Source organism: Brienomyrus brachyistius, unplaced genomic scaffold (genome assembly GCF_023856365.1).
Source record: "Brienomyrus brachyistius isolate T26 unplaced genomic scaffold, BBRACH_0.4 scaffold38, whole genome shotgun sequence".
NCBI lineage: Eukaryota > Metazoa > Chordata > Actinopteri > Osteoglossiformes > Mormyridae > Brienomyrus > Brienomyrus brachyistius.
The window spans coordinates 579,590-599,102 of NW_026042313.1; the positions used below are offsets into that span (position 1 = coordinate 579,590).

Genomic DNA, 19,513 nt, shown 5'->3' on the forward strand with positions numbered 1-19,513 from the left:
TCCCCCCCTGATCCACCCCCTCCAAAAAAAAGGACATTATGTGTAAAAGTATTTTCTTTGATATAGTATCATATATTTGATTAATTATAACTGTAATGATTAGACAGAGTGACTGATATAGTAAATATTGTAGTGTATTATAATACCTGTTTGCTTACGCAGGTCAGGTCCTTTTAGCGGGAACCTAAACTTCCTGGAGCTGCATTCGAATATCGTTGGATGTTGATGGTGAGTCACCCAAGGAACTAAACCGATTCTTGTGTTGACAACTCATATTCATTTAACTACCGGATTTGTGGTAGGACTGTTAAATTGTTTTATGCAGTTTACGTAACTAATTTGTATTTCATTTAAGTTGTTATATACTTACCCTTTCTTCACCTGAGTGGAGTTGGACTAAGAAGGGTAATCAAAAAACATATTGGAACTGGTGAACCTAAATCTAAAAACATCCCTAAGTGTAATCTACGGCCAATTACAATTTAATCTTGACGTAATTGGTTATTGATTCTAAATTTAGCTATGAAAGTCTAAACATACAGTAACTAAACCTAAAATAGGGTAAATTGGTTAAAGAGGAATTTAAATCTAGTTTTAATCAGAGAAACTAAGGGTATAAAACTTAAGCTCACAGATTCAGTTAATGTGTATTTTATGTTTGGTTGTGCATTTTATTTTCTGTGTATGTCTTTCCATTTTTCATCCCTATCCATAAAGCTGGAACTGGCGTGAACAGGAAGTTGGGGGAGGTACTCAATGGTAGGGCGTCACTGCACTTACTCAGTACTTCCTCTACAGCTCTCTGTGTAGAAAAATTGAGTTTTCAGTTACCATGGCATTCACAAGGTCCAAGGAGGACGACACTAATTCAGTATACCCCAGCTTTATCCATGCAAAACACCAAGACAAGCTTAAGCTACAGAATGGTAACAGAGATGGGACAGGACAAGGATTCACTATTGTGAATAGCACATCTTTACCTCAACCACTTTGACCAACTCGACCAGGTCAATTTGGCGTGACTCCACAGGCTGGGGGATCTCAAGACTGCTCTGCTTTGCATCCTCCAGTAAAGGCTCAACTGCGAGAAAGCATGGATTTGCCAGGTCAAGCGTCTGAGCCTGAGGAACTGAGAGATGATCTACTAGTGTGATTTATGCTGATGGAATTTACCTCTGGATCGCTTCTTTTGTAGCAGGTACATGAACCAGTTGAAAATCTTCACAAATCGATTTACTGCTTTAAGCTGCGGCGCTTTATCACAGCTACTAGCTGGCAGTGTCTTTGGAGTGAAGCCCTAGAGTGTTGGTTTAACATGCATCAGTTAAGCAAACCAATCCCATACATCCATCCATCCATCCATCCATCTTTTGTTACTGTAATTTTATAGGAAGGGTAAATACCAGTGACCTCAGCAGACCAGCTAATCATCCACATCCCACCAGTTTGCAAGTGGACCAACCTTTGTGAAGAACTTGTGGCCACGGATATTCTGCGATGACGGGCGATCCTGTGGGTCGATTTGAAATATTTTGCCCATCAGTTTCCCAGCTTCAATACCGAGGTTCTGGGGTAGAATAAATTTAGCTTCTTTGATGTTCTTTATCATTTCACAGCGATCGTCGTGATCGAATGGGATTTCCCCAACCAGAAGCTGGTACCTGTAGTAAGAAAGGCAGCAAAGGTGTTTGAGGTCTTTCACATTTGACATAAAAATGCTGTGCTTCCAAAAGAGCAATTCCTCTCAACTGTGTGCCAGTATTCATTTTTCTTTTCTATTTCAAGTAGAAAAAAAAACATATTTATGTATGTTAGACGCATGTCTTCTTAAAATGTTAGACAGATTTTATTAGCCATGCTGATCTTTGGCCGGGAGGAGGGTTGATAGGGTATACGTACATGACACAGCCCAGTGCCCAGACTTCTGCTTCTGTTCCATGGCCCTCCCGTTTCCACACTTCTGGAGCCATGTAGACTGGAGTACCACACACTTTTCTACAACACACACAAATGGAAAACGTTAAGCGCACATGTGCTTTAGTTTGCTGTATAAACAAATTTGAAAGCTTAGCCAGGAATTCTGCAAAAAACACCTACTTCTCCCTCGGCTCCAGCTTGACCGCCAGTCCAAAATCTCCAACTTTCAGTTCCATTTTGTCATTCACAAATACATTTTCTGAAAGACAAACGAATTTGCATTAAGGATAGACTCAAATATTTTGCCAAACTGCAGACTTTACCAAATTGATAAATTAACACTACACAGAAATCCAGACGAGCTACACTCGCAATGCCATGTGAAATGCCAGCATTATTAAACAGAGAATTGAGTAAAGCGTGAGTGCATGTACACATACCGAACTAGATGTCCCTATGGACATAACATTGCCGGTAGATGTGTTTTATCCCCGATATCAGCTGTTGAATGTAATAGCGGACTTCGGGGTCAATCAGAGTCCCGCGAGCTTTCAGGATGTCACCAAGTGTCTGGGCAGGGAGAAACAGGGGCAGCCTGATCCATCACAAAGTCTTTGCCTTAGTAAGATGTCTACAAAAGTCAGGGACTCACCTGCCTACTGCACAACTCCATGAAAATATACATGAACAGATCGTCTTCAAAAGAATGGGAGAAGCCCACAACGTTCTTGTGCCGTGGTTTTTTTTCAAAATCTCCACTTCTTGACACACCTGAGTGAAATATCAAACACCATCTCATCAAGTATTGTAACAGGGAAATGCAGATAAACTGCAAAGAGGGATGACATTAAGCACAATCCATACCACATACCTCCTCCAGTCCCCAGGAATGTAGAGGTATGACCATCACAGCAAAGGTGTCACCACTTTCAAGGTCGGTCATCTTGTAGCACTTGCCACAAGCACCCTAAAGAACATGTCAATAAAGGGCATTTCTGACTGACCCTGTTCAAGCATCTCCTCTCCGCAGAAAAAAATCAACTGTAATCACTTTCAACAACAACTTTATGGTGCACACCTGTCCCAAAAGCGGCCAAGACAGCTGGGCAATTTGAACTTGCTAGATGGATTACATCACCACATTGAAAATTCCATGGACGGAAAAAGAGGTGAACTTGCTAAGACATTGCAACAAAACACGGATAAAAACTTTCATTACAATCAACTTCATTGAAGAAAAAAAACCCATCTCCGTTATGTACACCAAACATTCAGTTTCGGTAATGCAGTAACACATGCTCAGGAATAAAGACTTTTATGTAGTGTGCAGTGACTATCACATCTTATGTTACTGCGGCTCTTTAGGCACTCAGCTATCGGTCTCACTTTGTCATACAGAACAGGGATTCATTTTCTGGTGAAAAACTTCCTATGTGGTATGTGATACCTCAGCTCCAAGATGTGGAGCAGTTATCTATTACACCGTAAGGCTGGATATTTTTACAAATAAAGGTGGCAATGGTGTCGGTTATTGCCTTAGAACGAGCTGTTAGCTGGCAGGGTGTGAAAATTAGGGCGTTTATTTTTTTTAAAGAGTTTTGTGTTATTTGAAAGCATTGTGAAATGTAAAAAAAAAAACAGTAATGATATGATGAAAATGGGAATACTGACGTTGACAATGCCAATATAATATTTTGGTATGTTAAGGCATGTTTGTTCTCTGCTTTAAAGAAAGGGGGATGTGTTGATATGTAGTGCAGTACTTTTGGTGACCAGCAGAGAGACCTGGAGGGTTGGGAGGAGGTAAAGACAAGGGGTAGGGAGACCGACGGCACAGAGCAGGTTGTGGGTTTGCATGGAAGATGTTGGTGGTTAAATAAAAGTTCATTGTTCATGAAACAAGGTCTCTTCAATGACATATGAACAACACAATGTATCTCTTCCTTCTCATGATAATCTGACTCGCCAAACATGCCTCCAGCTCGCGTGATGTGGCCGAGGGACTTGAGGAGAATTATACACTGACAGCAGTGGAGATGAGAGCGCACTTGAAATTATCAGGTAAGAGAGGGTTAATCGAGCAAAATGTACAATTATTGGTCAGATAATGTCGGTCAAATTTCTAAATAATTATGGCGTACGAATAATGATATATCCGTAAATCGTATTTTACCGATTTAAAGATGTTCATTATTCATTGTATTGTCACGCCCCCCTCGGGAGAATGCAGCGGCAGCAGCCACACCTGAGTTACGTCAACTCCCTGTTTAGTTCTGCTTGGCGCTGCATTATATGCAAGGTACTGTTGAGGGTTTTCATAAGAAGTACAGGGCGGTCTTCCTCCTGTCTACCCCGATCCGGTCCATCCGCCTGCTTTGCTGCCATTCCATCCCATCCCATCCTGATCCTCCCGGACCTCTTCCTTGTACTTGTCCTTCGTCTCGCATGCCACCTGTAGAACTGGCTTTTGGACTCGATTGTACTTGCTGATTCCAGTTCTGTTTGCGTGTTCCCAACAATAAACCCCGTACAGTACGTTGCCTTCTGTGTCTCTACCATCCTCCGGGGTTGCATGTTGTGCAGTACTGTAGTAGCTTGGATTCAACCATTAGATGGCAGTAGTAGCATATAGTTGGAGGGAAGTAGAAGAAGGCAAGAGAGGGAAGTTGAGTGTTTATGCGTTGTTCCCGGAGCTGATAAGTTAATAAATATTGAACCTCTTGCCATCCCCAAATGTGTCTCGGCTGACTCTCAATATATCAAAAGTACATACCGTCTATTTATTTATGTCTGCCCTTCAAACCGCTAGATTCCTTCACTAAGCAGGAAGTTTGTCACGACAGCTGACACCAAATCTCCTGCTGAGCTGGTTCACAGAACTATCCTCAATTCACCACGAGGGGGCGCCAACGCAGCAGCTTAGTTCTATTGTTTCTCTTTTTCAAAGACAGTTTTTCTCTTCACAAAAGGACAACTTAACTGAATAATGCACTTTCATAGTAATTGTTTTTAATCCGTGTTAATGTTCTGAACAATGACTACTAAAGGTTCTGTAAGGTTGTCCCACATACTATGGATTTTAAGTTTTTTATCAAGGTGTTAAAATGTACCATCTATTTTCTGCTGAAAGTTGCCAGTCCTGTGTTTTATGTCTAGCAATTTGTACAGTTTCTTCAGTATGGCGCATAAACACATGCCATCATCTATAGTATGAGAATCTCCTCCAGAACTCTGCATTTCCTCAAGATTTTTTTTGTAATATTACATAGGTGCATCTCATGAACCTTAATTTGCCAAGCATGTATTGACTGGGCACAGTACAGTGGTGCAATTTCTGACAATGAAAGAACATCATGGACCCCTACTCCCCATTCCTTAACCCGATCGAGGGGCTCTGCTCAGCATGGAGTTAGAAGGCTTACGATCGCCAGCCACATGCTCAGATGACCCTGCTGGCTGACATGGATGCAGCATGTGAGGACATTACAGCAGATGCCTGCAGAGGCAGGTAAGACATTAGAAAAGATTCCTTTTTTTCTTATGTTTTATTCTTTCTGTTTTTTCTTATGTACAAATACATAAGTGCACATTAGGATGCTTTTTCACTATTACGTAAGTTCCCATGTGAACAGCCAATCAGATCAGCCTGATGTGTGTCTCTCTGTTTCCTCTCTGTTTCCTGCCCTTTCATCCCGACCATGACCATGATCTCTCACTTAGCAGCAGAGCAGTTTATTCTAAACAGTGGTACCGCAAAGATGTTCAGACTCTTTGGTCTTCTCATTTTCATTAGTAGGGTTCTATACTATTAAATCATATTTTGTGGGGATTTTTATATATCCTGTACGATGTGATTAGTGTAATAAGTATTTGGCCATTTAATCTTCATCATATGTAATGGGTATTCTGATTATTATTATGATATTTATTTATTTGCTTGTTTGTTTGTTTGTTTGTTTATTCATTTGTGTTTCTCTCTTTTTCCAGACACTTCACTGGCTGTGGATGTTGTTCAGCCCAGATACCTGATGAGGGTCCAGCATGGAGACAGTGTGACCCTGACATGCTTCCGTCCAGAAGATATTTCTTTTGCAGTTTGGTTTTAGCAAGCTGCTGGTCAGAAGCCCCAGCTCATGGCGAAAGCACTTCTCTACGTACCTGGTGAATTTTACAAGGAATATAAAAACATAAAACGTTACTCCTTACTGAATGCAGAGGGGAGTTTTAACCTCACTATTTCTAACGTGGAGCCGTCAGATTCTGCAGTGTATTATTGCGCTGCTCTGTTCTATAATGAAATCGCATTTGGAAATGGAACCTTTGTCATAATCACAGATAAATGAGATTCCAACTATTTTCATATTTGCTTTATTAAAGTGTCAATAATATTGTCCTTTGACAAACATTTTTGACAGTTGAGCTCTGTGTCAATATAAAATTAACCAACATAGTTGATGTAGATTGCGAGTATTGGTCCTTGAATGTTTTTCTATATACAGCATTAAACAAAAACATTTATAAAAGCTTTCCAATTAGAATTATAAACTTTTTATTATTATTACACGCATAAATAGCTGAAATATGTAAAAATAAGTATACAAGAATACAAATTAATAGGAGGCATTACGTATCATCTTACTTGTGTGAAGTGGATTTAGTTATGTGTATACAGTTATGTGTTGGACCCCTCCTGATGTTATATTTATACATGAACATGCACTGCATCACATCATTATACAGTTTGTTACATTTATACATGAACATGTGCTGCATCACATTATTTCACAGTTTGTTACATTTTGCTTGCTGTCAGAAATCTTCAGCCATATGGAATCTTCAGATTTGGAAAAATGTTACACATTGCAGCCTCTTTCAAATAAATTAAAGGAAAATGTTTACATTTCAGTTTTGAGTTGATATATATATTACTGCGTAAAAGTCTTAGGCGACAAAGAAAATATATTCTTAAAATTTTTTAACTCAACAGTCAGTGTATATTGTCTCAGAAAGACATGCTATAATATAAGAGTCGAATATGCACCATTCAGAACTGGTTTGAGAATGGACCTTAAATTTCAATTAATTTTGTTCATCTGAAATAAAGTTGAATCGCTGTTGAAAACAGGATGCAGAATTACAATTCATTTTTGAATTTAAGGAAGCAGAATGAATACGTATTTGAATTCAAATAAATTCATATACATGCAGTACATATAGCTACAATATAGCTTTTAGCTATACAGCCAAATATTTAAATATGAATTACACATAAGCACATTAACATCGTTGTGTATCACTATTATAATTTTATTCAGAATGAAATAATGCAACATTTGAAGTGTCACCTAAAACAATAATTATACTGTCATTTTGTGCACCATGGTGGATCTGCTCATAGGAAGAGCTGAGTGTCTCTCCTTAGAAGTCAGTGTTGGCTGCAGTGACTGCAGTTTCTAACCTAGGAAACGTCCCAAACACTTTTCCTGCATCAAAAGTCAAACTAGTCCCTATTCCTGCCATGAAAGCTTCACATAATGTCACCGATAACTGAGCCAACCATGTTTATCAGAGGATGCCAACCCTTTGGCTGCAGCTTTCTCTGCACACGCTGAGAGAGTCTTCAGTGTAGCAGGAAAAGATTTCAGGCCAGAAGATTGCAGATTAAATCATGAAACCTTTGAAGATATTATGCTAATCAAATGTAATATAATAATAAATGTAATCATGTTTATTTGAATAAAGCATAATTGCATTTGCCATGATGTCTTGCTTTTTGCTGTAGTGCTATGGTAGAAGGGAAAAACTTACTTTTCAACACACAAGAAAATAAATAGTAGAAACCACATGAAACCAAGTAATTCCTTTTGCGATGCACACTTCCTATTTAATGTTTAAAAAATAGACAAACAAAATGGTCAACATAAGCCAGAGGGATATTGATAGTCACGAAAATCATGAAAATATAAAATACACTTTACACACTTCATTTCTTTACATTGAAATTAATTAAATTCATCTACCTTCATGCACTAACATCAAACATATGATTATACAATTATAATGTTTGTTCTTATCATATAATGTTTGTTATTGTCATGCCCATGCAGGCGGAACCCACCGACTAGCCCGTCTCGATCACGCCCACATGGGCGGGACCAGCCAGGTGCTCCGTAGAACGCTTAATGACGGAATGGATTTAAGCACTGAGCTCCATCGGGACATTGCGAAGTATTGAGCCATGCTATTGAGCCATACCGAGCAATCTATTGTCTATCGTCTACCCGTTGCTTCCTACCTGTTCCGTCCGCCCAGTGTACTTACCTTGTCTGTTCCTCTTCCCAGACCCGTTCCCGAACCTGAACCTCCTGCCCCGCTGAGACCGGCTTCTCCTGGTACTCTTTCCCTGTGTTGTCATGTCCCGTGTTTGTTCCTCTTTCGGCTTCGGACACATGCTTCTGCCCCTCGACTATTCTCCTCGCTTAGCCCCTTTCATTGCTACGTACTAGTGCTGCCAATAAAACTTCTGGCTGCATGCAATTCTGGATCTCCGTTCCACTTCTTGGGCCAGTGTTACAGTTATAATATAATCTTTGTTATCATATAATGTTATCAATGTATATTAAAGCTGTTAAGGTATGTTAGGATATTAAGGTATACAAATTACATGGTGATTATGAATGTTATATGAATGCATTGTAAATGTATAATGTAGGTGCAGTTAATGTAAAGTGTTACTGAATATATACTAATAAATAGTTATACAACAAAAAGAGACAAGAATGTCAACTATTCTCCAAGAAGTTACTTATTTTATGGATGGATAGAACAACATGACATCCATTCCAAAATATTTCTAAAATCGGCAAGAAATATTTTTCAGGATCTGTGTTTTCCATTGTGACTCTCAAAGCGCTGTCATCATGAACATTTTGCTTTTCAGGTAAAGACTCCAACAGCAAGACTGTGGTACAGCAGCCTGTGTCTGACACTGTGTCTGACACAGACTCTGTGAGCCTGCAGTGTACGATAGAGACTGGGAGCTGTGCAGGAGAACACAGTGTTTACTGGTTCAGACATGGATCAGGAGAATCCCTTCCTGGAGTCATTTACAGCCACGGAAACAGGAGTGATGAGTGTGAGAAGAGCCCTGAGGCTGGATCTCCTACACGGAGCTGCGTCTACAGCCTCCCCAAGGGGAACCTCAGCCTCTCCGATGCTGGGACTTACTACTGCGCCGTGGCCATGTGTGGGGAGATGCTGTTTGGCAATGGGACCAAGCTGGATATAGATGGTAACACCCAGTGAGGGGAGATGCTGTTTGGGAACGGCACACAGCTGGATATAGATGGTAACACCCAGTGAGGGGAGATGCTGTTTGGGAACGGCACACAGCTGGATATAGATGGTAACACCCAGCGTGGGGAGATGCTGTTTGGGAACGGAACACAGCTGGATATAGATGGTAACACCCAGTGAGGGGAGATGCTGTTTGGGAACGGCACATAGCTGGATATAGATGGTAACACCCAGTGTGGGGAGATGCTGTTTGGGAACGGCACACAGCTGGATATAGATGGTAACACCCAGCGTGGGGAGATGCTGTTTGGGAACGGCACACAGCTGGATATAGATGGTAACACCCAGCGTGGGGAGATGCTGTTTGGGAACGGCACACAGCTGGATATAGATGGTAACACCCAGCGTGGGGAGATGCTGTTTGGGAACGGCACACAGCTGGATATAGATGGTAACACCTATTGTGGGGAGATGCTGTTTGGGAACGGCACACAGCTGGATATAGATGATAACACCCAGCGTGGGGAGATGTTGTTTGGGAACGGCACACAGCTGGATATAGATGGTAACACCCAGTGAGGAGAGATGCTGTTTGGGAACGGCACACAGCTGGATATAGATGGTAACACCCAGCGTGGGGAGATGCTGTTTGGGAACGGCACACAGCTGGATATAGATGGTAACACCCAGCGTGGGGAGATGCTGTTTGGGAACGGCACACAGCTGGATATAGATGGTAACACCCAGCGTGGGGAGATGCTGTTTGGGAACGGCACACAGCTGGATATAGATGGTAACACCCAGTGAGGGGAGATGCTGTTTGGGAACGGCACATAGCTGGATATAGATGGTAACACCCAGTGTGGGGAGATGCTGTTTGGGAACGGCACACAGCTGGATATAGATGGTAACACCTATTGTGGGGAGATGTTGTTTGGGAACGGCACACAGCTGGATATAGATGGTAACACCCAGTGAGGAGAGATGCTGTTTGGGAACGGCACACAGCTGGATATAGATGGTAACACCCAGTGAGGGGAGATGCTGTTTGGGAACGGCACATAGCTGGATATAGATGGTAACACCCAGTGTGGGGAGATGCTGTTTGGGAACGGCACACAGCTGGATATAGATGGTAACACCTATTGTGGGGAGATGTTGTTTGGGAACGGCACACAGCTGGATATAGATGGTAACACCCAGTGAGGAGAGATGCTGTTTGGGAACGGCACACAGCTGGATATAGATGGTAACACCCAGCGTGGGGAGATGCTGTTTGGGAACGGCACACAGCTGGATATAGATGGTAACACCCAGCGTGGGGAGATGCTGTTTGGGAACGGCACACAGCTGGATATAGATGGTAACACTCAGCGTGGGGAGATGCTGTTTGGGAACGGCACACAGCTGGATATAGATGGTAACACCCAGCGTGGGGAGATGCTGTTTGGGAACGGCACACAGCTGGATATAGATGGTAACACCCAGCGTGGGGAGATGCTGTTTGGGAACGGCACACAGCTGGATATAGATGGTAACACCCAGCGTGGGGAGATGCTGTTTGGGAACGGCACACAGCTGGATATAGATGGTAACACCCAGTGTGGGGAGATGCTGTTTGGGAACGGCACACAGCTGGATATAGATGGTAACACCCAGTGTGGGGAGATGCTGTTTGGGAACGGCACACAGCTGGATATAGATGATAACACCCAGCGTGGGGAGATGTTGTTTGGGAACGGCACACAGCTGGATATAGATGGTAACACCCAGTGAGGGGAGATGCTGTTTGGGAACGGCACACAGCTGGATATAGATGGTAACACCCAGCGTGGGGAGATGCTGTTTGGGAACGGCACACAGCTGGATATAGACGGTAACACCCAGCGTGGGGAGATGCTGTTTGGGAATGGCACACAGCTGGATATAGATGGTAACACCCAGTGTGGGGAGATGCTGTTTGGGAACGGCGCACAGCTGGATATAGATGGTAACACCTATTGTGGGGAGATGCTGTTTGGGAACGGCACACAGCTGGATATAGATGGTAACACCTATTGTGGGGAGATGCTGTTTGGGAACGGCACACAGCTGGATATAGATGGTAACACCCAGTGAGGAGAGATGCTGTTTGGGAACGGCACACAGCTGGATATAGCTGATAACACCCAGCGTGGGGAGATGCTGTTTGGGAACGGCACACAGCTGGATATAGATGGTAACACCCAGCGTGGGGAGATGCTGTTTGGGAACGGCACACAGCTGGATATAGATGGTAACACCCAGTGAGGAGAGATGCTGTTTGGGAACGGCACACAGCTGGATATAGATGGTAACACCCAGCGTGGGGAGATGCTGTTTGGGAACGGCACACAGCTGGATATAGATGGTAACACCCAGCGTGGGGAGATGCTGTTTGGGAACGGCACACAGCTGGATATAGATGGTAACACCCAGTGTGGGGAGATGCTGTTTGGGAACGGCACACAGCTGGATATAGATGGTAACACCTATTGTGGGGAGATGCTGTTTGGGAACGGCACACAGCTGGATATAGATGGTAACTCCTATTGTGGGGAGATGCTGTTTGGGAACGGCACACAGCTGGATATAGATGGTAACACCTATTGTGGGGAGATGCTGTTTGGGAACGGCACACAGCTGGATATAGATGATAACACCCAGCGTGGGGAGATGCTGTTTGGGAACGGCACACAGCTGGATATAGATGGTAACACCCAGCGTGGGGATATGCTGTTTGGGAACGGCACACAGCTGGATATAGATGGTAACACCCAGCGTGGGGAGATGCTGTTTGGGAACGGCACACAGCTGGATATAGATGGTAACACCCAGTGTGGGGAGATGCTGTTTGGGAACGGCACACAGCTGGATATAGATGGTAACACCCAGCGTGGGGAGATGTTGTTTGGGAACGGCACACAGCTGGATATAGATGGTAACACCCAGTGAGGGGAGATGCTGTTTGGGAACGGCACACAGCTGGATATAGATGGTAACACCCAGCGTGGGGAGATGCTGTTTGGGAACGGCACACAGCTGGATATAGATGGTAACACCCAGCGTGGGGAGATGCTGTTTGGGAACGGCACACAGCTGGATATAGATGGTAACACCCAGCGTGGGGAGATGTTGTTTGGGAACGGTACACAGCTGGATATAGATGGTAACATCCAGTGAGGGGAGATGCTGTTTGGGAACGGCACACAGCTGGATATAGATGGTAACACCCAGCGTGGGGAGATGCTGTTTGGGAACGGCACACAGCTGGATATAGATGGTAACATCCAGTGAGGGGAGATGCTGTTTGGGAACGGCACACAGCCGGATATAGATGGTAACACCCAGCGTGGGGAGATGCTGTTTTGGAACGGCACACTGCTGGATATAGATGGTAACACCCAGTGTGGGGAGATGCTCTTTGGGAACGGCACACAGCTGGATATAGACGGTACACCCAGTGTGGGGAGATGCTGTTTGGGAACGGCACACAGCTGGATATAGATGGTAACACCCAGATTGGGGAGATGCTGTTTGGGAACGGCACACAGCTGGATATAGATGGTAACACCCAGCGTAGGGAGATGTTGTTTGGGAACGGCACACAGCTGGATATAGATGGTAACACCCAGTGTGGGGAGATGCTGTTTGGGAACGGCACACAGCTGGATATAGAGGGTAACACCCAGCGTGGGGAGATGCTGTTTGGGAACGGCACACAGCTGGATATAGATGGTAACACCCAGATTGGGGAGATGCTGTTTGGGAACGGCACACAGCTGGATATAGATGGTAACACCCAGATTGGGGAGATGCTGTTTGGGAACGGCACACAGCTGGATATAGATGGTAACACCCAGTGAGGGGAGATGCTGTTTGGGAACGGCACACAGCTGGATATAGATGGTAACACCCAGATTGGGGAGATGCTGTTTGGGAACGGCACACAGCTGGATATAGATGGTAACACCCAGCGTGGGGAGATGTTGTTTGGGAACGGCACACAGCTGGATATAGATGGTAACACCCAGCGTGGGGAGATGTTGTTTGGGAACGGCACACAGCTGGATATAGATGGTAACACCCAGCGTGGGGAGATGTTGTTTGGGAACGGCACACAGCTGGATATAGATGGTAACACCCAGCGTGGGGAGATGTTGTTTGGGAACGGCACACAGCTGGATATAGATGGTAACACCTAGTGTGGGGAGTATATCTGCTTCTGTTTTGCTTTTTTTTTGCTATTTGGACGTGAATTTATTTCTTATACTATTTGAAGTAATGTAATTCCTAATTTAAGTGTATATGCACTTACATTTAATTACATAATTGTTAATTTAATAATCTTGAATATATTAATAAATGTTAAAATGTTAAATATAAAAAATTGTGTTAAAAATGGATAACTTCTATCTACTTTAATTTATTATCGATTTGATCTTTAAGTAATGTAATGTAAGCAAATGGGAAATGTGTCTCTATATCATTATGCTGAAATCCATCTCTCTGTTACAGGCTTTCAGAAGCTGCTGGATCCTCTTCACTCTGGCTTGCTGATAGTTTTATCTTGCAGCATTATTCTTGTCACGGGAGACGGCAGCGATCGCGGGCAGAGCGGCGATCGTGCGGGCAGGAAGTAGGCAAGGCAAACAGAGTACGGGGTATACGGGGATTTAATGAAGGCAAGGCAGGACAGGACATGGGCATCGACAACATCAATGACGGACGAAGGACTAAGGTAAGACACGGACTGAAATACACTGGACTGATTGAAAAGAAGCAGACACAGCTGGGTACAATCGGGAAAGAACACGTGGGTAATCCGGGGGCGTGGCACACAGGAGGAGCGGACGAGCCGGGCATGACAATTCTGAACATTGCTCTCATTTATATAAGATGTAAACTGACCTGTACACACTGTGCAGGTACGCTGCCCGGCTTTATGCACTCAGAAGAAGGACAAAATGTAGTTTTTAACAAAGACTCATGTGCTTATAACAGAGTAGAATTGTTTAATACTAGATACAATTTTCGTATTGGAAAACCACTGGGTTACCCTCTAAAATCGCTTATTAAATCTTACCTTATGTATTTAAAGATTTTTGTAAGATCTTTGTGTTTTCTTATTAAATCTTTAGTATTTTGCTAAATATACTGAAATATACAACACATGCTGCAGTAAGTTGCATATAAATAACATTTATTAGTCTGCCTGGCCCTCCTGTCCCCTCCCCAGTGTGGCCCTAATGAGCCACTCCATTACTCGTTGTCCCATCGTTAGTTATTGTATATGCCTGTCACTGTGCCTGTCACTGTGCCTGTCACTGTGCCTGTCACTGTGCTCATCTTCCCGCATCTTTCTCTGCCCCTGGGTCTTTCCCCTGCTTGTTCCCTGTTCTCCTGTTTGGATCCCTCGTGGTTGCATTTGGTTTTCCCAATAACTGTCAAAGTTTTGCCTCAAAGTTTTGCCCTCTCCGTTCACCTTACTCCAGTCCACAGGTTGTTCCTTTCCTTGTTGTGACACTTCAAATCTCTTGAAATATTTGTATAGCTTTTTTACTATACATAACATATCATACAGTACTAAACAACACATATCCAAACATACACTGAAATTGACAGAAATAATTTTTACTAAGTGTTAATTTCCTCCCAAAATTAGGAATATTATCCTACCATTGAATTGTTATATTGTGTGAAATTATATATGTTAATTTATTGTATATTTTAAACAGATCAGAAAAACAGTGATTTATCAAAAGTGGAATGGTCACATAAGCAGGTATGGTATCAAAATCAGCAAAAAAATTCCAACTGACTTCCATCCTGGGATCAGCATTTAAGAGCAATTTGTACATGTAAGTGATAGCAAACCGAATTGATCCATCCAATTCTGCCATCTTTGTCTCCACAGTGCCATGACGAGGACACACTGAATTACGCTGCCCTGAACCTTAAAAACCCAAAACCCAGGAGACAGAAGAAAGACGGGAATAATGACACTCTGTATTCTGACCTCCGCTACAGAGATTATGAATAAAGATGCTTCTCATTCATGTCAGTCACACAGAGTGTTCAGGGTGTAGCTTTAATAATGTTCAGAGGAGGGCAGGGGAGCCAGTGCTTCTGAGACTGAATCATGGGATTTTACGGAGCCCGATCCTCATGTGTGCCACGCCCCCCTGATTATCCACATGTGCTTCCCTGATTGTACCCAGCTGTACCCTGTTGTCTTGTCTATTTCAGTCCCAGTCTTGAAAAGTGACATACAGCTGTAAGCTGTTTTGGTTTGTTTGTCTGCTGAGTGCTTCTCTGCAGTGCTGCAGATGTTTCCACTGGTTAGATGCAGCTCAGGAAGACTGACCCACTGACTGCACTGTGTTGGGCTCACTTTGCAAAGAGTAAAAACCACACAGAGAGAACAATACCTGCTTCATTTAAGACCCTGTTTGATCTCTACCTCACCCAGGTCACGCTTTGAAGTAGCCCTAGATATCCAAACAATCTACCATTTTCATTGACGCAGTACACCTTTGACACATGAGTACTACACACAACAGACCCTGTACATTGAATATAGAATGTATAGCTTTCACAACAGAGCACACCATTTATATTATTTATATATTGTTCCCATTTCTAATGGCATGCTTTTGTCTGCGTGTTGAAAAACTCCATTCATCTATCTTCCAACATATATGATGGTCAGGGAGAAGTACTGATAGGGATCTAATATTGATAAACATGTAATATTGGCCAGCAATAATGACCATGATTGACACATACTGATATTATCGTGTCCTGCAGGATGGGGCTGGCCAGTTAGTAACAATTAGCACCTATCTCCAATAGGGTATCTCTCTCCCCTAGGATTGTCTGTTCTCCGTGTCCTGAGGAGGCTTATGTCCACGTACATCACAGCATGAGGTCTCCCCCATTACCCACCCCATGCACAGCGCATGGGCCCAGCATGAGGTCTCCCCCATTACCCACCCCACACACAGTACATGGACCCAGCATGAGGTCTCCCCCATTACCCACCCCACACACAGCGCATGGACCCAGCATGAGGTCTCCCCCATTACTCACCCCACACACAGCGCATGGACCCAGCATGAGGTCTCCCCCATTACCCACCCCACACACAGCGCATGGACCCAGCATGAGGTTGCCCACGCGATCTCCCCTTTACTGCTCGAGCAGAGCACACGCACATCAACAAATGTCAAGGCATTAAGTGCATTCAAACAACTTCTCAGGACAGTTATAGGCTTGTCAGAACTCGCCCTCTAGTGGTTTGGACACATACATCCAAGTTTTTAATAGAGTAAAAGGACCTCCAATAGAAGAAACAAACGTGTAAGATCAAACAAAAACCGCTTGTTAAATTCCAAAAAAGACAAAACACACATTTTCCCATAAAAATGACTGTCATACTCTCAAATAGCTTGCTCACTCATCGCAGAAAAATTTCAGTTAGCATTCTGTAAACACGTGCTGTGTTTTTCATCTCCAGAGTTTTTGAAGAAAACCACTGAATGAAAAGTTACCCTCGTTTGAAAGCTTGATCTCCTATGTATACGAATCAATCACTGTCATTCTTTGTTGTCAAGTATTTTTAAAATATACGCTCTGCTTCCCTGCAAGCATATCAATTTTTACGCACTGAACCTTTGCCCATGGTTATGTTTCACTATAATAAACTTTTTGTATGAACATCAAATTACAGTGTCACTTGTTTTGTCCAATAGAGGTGTGTCTAAGGTTTGAGAAATGGTATGGGATGTGCTGATTCGCCATTGTTTTTCGCACTGGGGACAGAAACGCGCAAATGCTTCTCTGTCGGCGCAGTATCTGTGGGAGTGTCTCCAGTTCGCATTGCACAGATAATCTCGGTGAGTTTTCCCAATTATTTTCGCACAACATTTTTGAGTGAAGAAAAATGGCTCGGAAGACGTTCATGTTTGAGGAAGCACAGAACATGATTTTGGAAGTGAGGCATCCATCGCTGACTCCGTTGATTCGATGGAGGTGGACGCTTTTTTGCACGGAGAGGATGCAACATTTTGCTCTTTAATTCTATAGATTTTTATAATTCCGTGATTCAGCAATTCATAATTAACATTTGCTTTGGTGACAATTGTATTGTGGTACATTGGGAAAAGTTACGCATCGCCTTTGTCAGGCTTTGTTTGGGCAAAGTTACGTGGGGCATTACTCAGGCTTTGTTTGGGCAAAGTTGCGTGGGGCATTACTCAGGCTTTGTTTGGGCAAAGTTACGTGGGGCATTACTCAGGCTTTGTTTGGACAAAGTTACGTGGGGCATTACTCAGGCTTTGTTTGGGCAAAGTTACGTGGGGCATTACTCAGGCTTTGTTTGGGAAAAGTTACGTGGGGCATTACTCAGGCTTTGTTTGGGCAAAGTTACGTGGGGCATTACTCAGGCTTTGTTTGGGCAAAGTTACGTGGGGCATTACTCGGGCTTTGTTTGGGCAAAGTTACGTGGGGCATTACTCAGGCTTTGTTTGGGCAAAGTTACGTGGGGCATTACTCGGGCTTTGTTTGGGCAAAGTTACGTGGGGCATTTGTCGGGCTTCGTTTGCATAAAGAAAATGTACATATTTTTGTTGCCTAGATCCTAAATATTTTTCCTTTTTCTTTGTTTTAGCCCCCAAAGCTTCATCATCCTTACAGTCATCGCCAGAAGAGGCAGAGGCCTCTCACACAGAAACGCTTTCGGGCGCAGCAGGACACAGCAGCAGTGCTTCCAGAGCCACAGAAGCAGATGTGCATCCCAGTGGCCATCACTGACACTTCTGTTGTGGACTCCAGGCTGAAGGCCACACAGGGCAGGAAGTATTGTGTGCACTGCCACTCCGAGAAGCTAAGCCACAAGACAATTTACAAATGCTTAGCATGCATTGTGCCACTCTACATAGTTGCAGACCGAATCTGTTTCACAGAGTGGCATTTGCAGAAAAACACATAGAGGTTGTGGCAGTGCAACTTGAAATTTCTTATGGTGTTTTGTGTGTGAATAATAGTTTTTTTCCCAGCATGTGTGGTGATGTTGTGTGACAAAATGTTTCTTATGACCCATGGGTGGTAATGCATTTATAAATAAAGAGGCTATCCCAAGAAAGTTTTTCTGAATTGCTAAAACACATTTCCTTATATCTCCTCTCCTTTAATCAAACCACTAAGCACAAACGCTCAAACACAACTCACAAAACCTTACACTCGTCCTGCAAAATCAAACAATCTTCTCAAACCTACAGTATATTATCTTTGCCCAAAGACAAACACTGCTTTCAGATCATACATCAAGCCTATGGCTTAAATAAACACTACTGAACAGTCATTACACACTAAAGGACAAAGCCAAAAAGTAAACAAACGAGAGGCATATTACAGTAAAATGTTGTGCAACTGCCAAGCCAGAGTCACAGAAGAATATTCATTCTGCCTCATCACCATGTCTCAGGGCTGGGACTAGCGATGCTATCCCTTGTTGGGCGATGCAGAAGGTATCCTCTGTGTGACCCATTTGTACCTTGATGTCGAATTTCAACTCCAATTCACCTATGGCACGTATTCTATGTTCTAGTCACTGTTTGGCTTCTTCAAATGTTTAGAAGTGTGTGCGAACAATTTTAAGTCATTGTGTTTAAATGTTTAAATTAACCTTGGCATATTTTTAGACTGGGGGGGAAAGCAGAGGAAAGCCCTTGACAACACATGGAGAACATTCCAGGCTCGGCCCACCGTCAGGGTCCATGGCTGGCATAGTTCATGAACTAGAAACACTCAGATTCAGATCCCACCTATAGTGGGATCGTCGTAAAGTAGTGGAGAGGATTGCCGTATAATGAACTCCCATAGATAAATGGGGAGGTTAACTGTTAGGCTGAAGAAACTGTTATTAATCATTTTGTTATCACTCCTGTATGATCAGCAATGAATGTAAATATGTATATACATTACTTTGTTACCCTCATTCTTTAGATTATATTAATAATAGCATTCCCACCTTAGCAAAACCAGAACTTTCTCTTCTTGTTCTCACCTCCCTATTCTGCGTGACTCTTGCGCCTCCCACTGACTATAAATAAAGGAGCCAAGGGGAACCACCCTTTGTAACACATTCTGCTGTAGTTTGCATTGCAGAGAGTGTGGGTACCCTTGCAAGTAAAACTATAAAGTGTGTGTCTCGTAAAGTGTGGAGTTGGCGTGGAAACGCCGGGCGCTTTCCCCAATATTAACTGATAGTGCTGCAGTC

General features: G+C 43.2%; 1 gene segment (V, D, J or C); it reads left to right on the forward strand.

The window, feature by feature from the left end:
• The first annotated feature begins 758 nt into the window (after positions 1 to 758).
• On the forward strand, positions 759 to 9,495 carry LOC125722352 (Ig kappa chain V region K29-213-like). The segment is given in 5 exon segments: positions 759 to 1,198; positions 3,899 to 3,978; positions 8,025 to 8,145; positions 8,260 to 8,309; positions 8,858 to 9,495. Coding segments are annotated over 4 exon segments (561 nt in total).
• Positions 9,496 to 19,513: the final 10,018 nt, after the last annotated feature.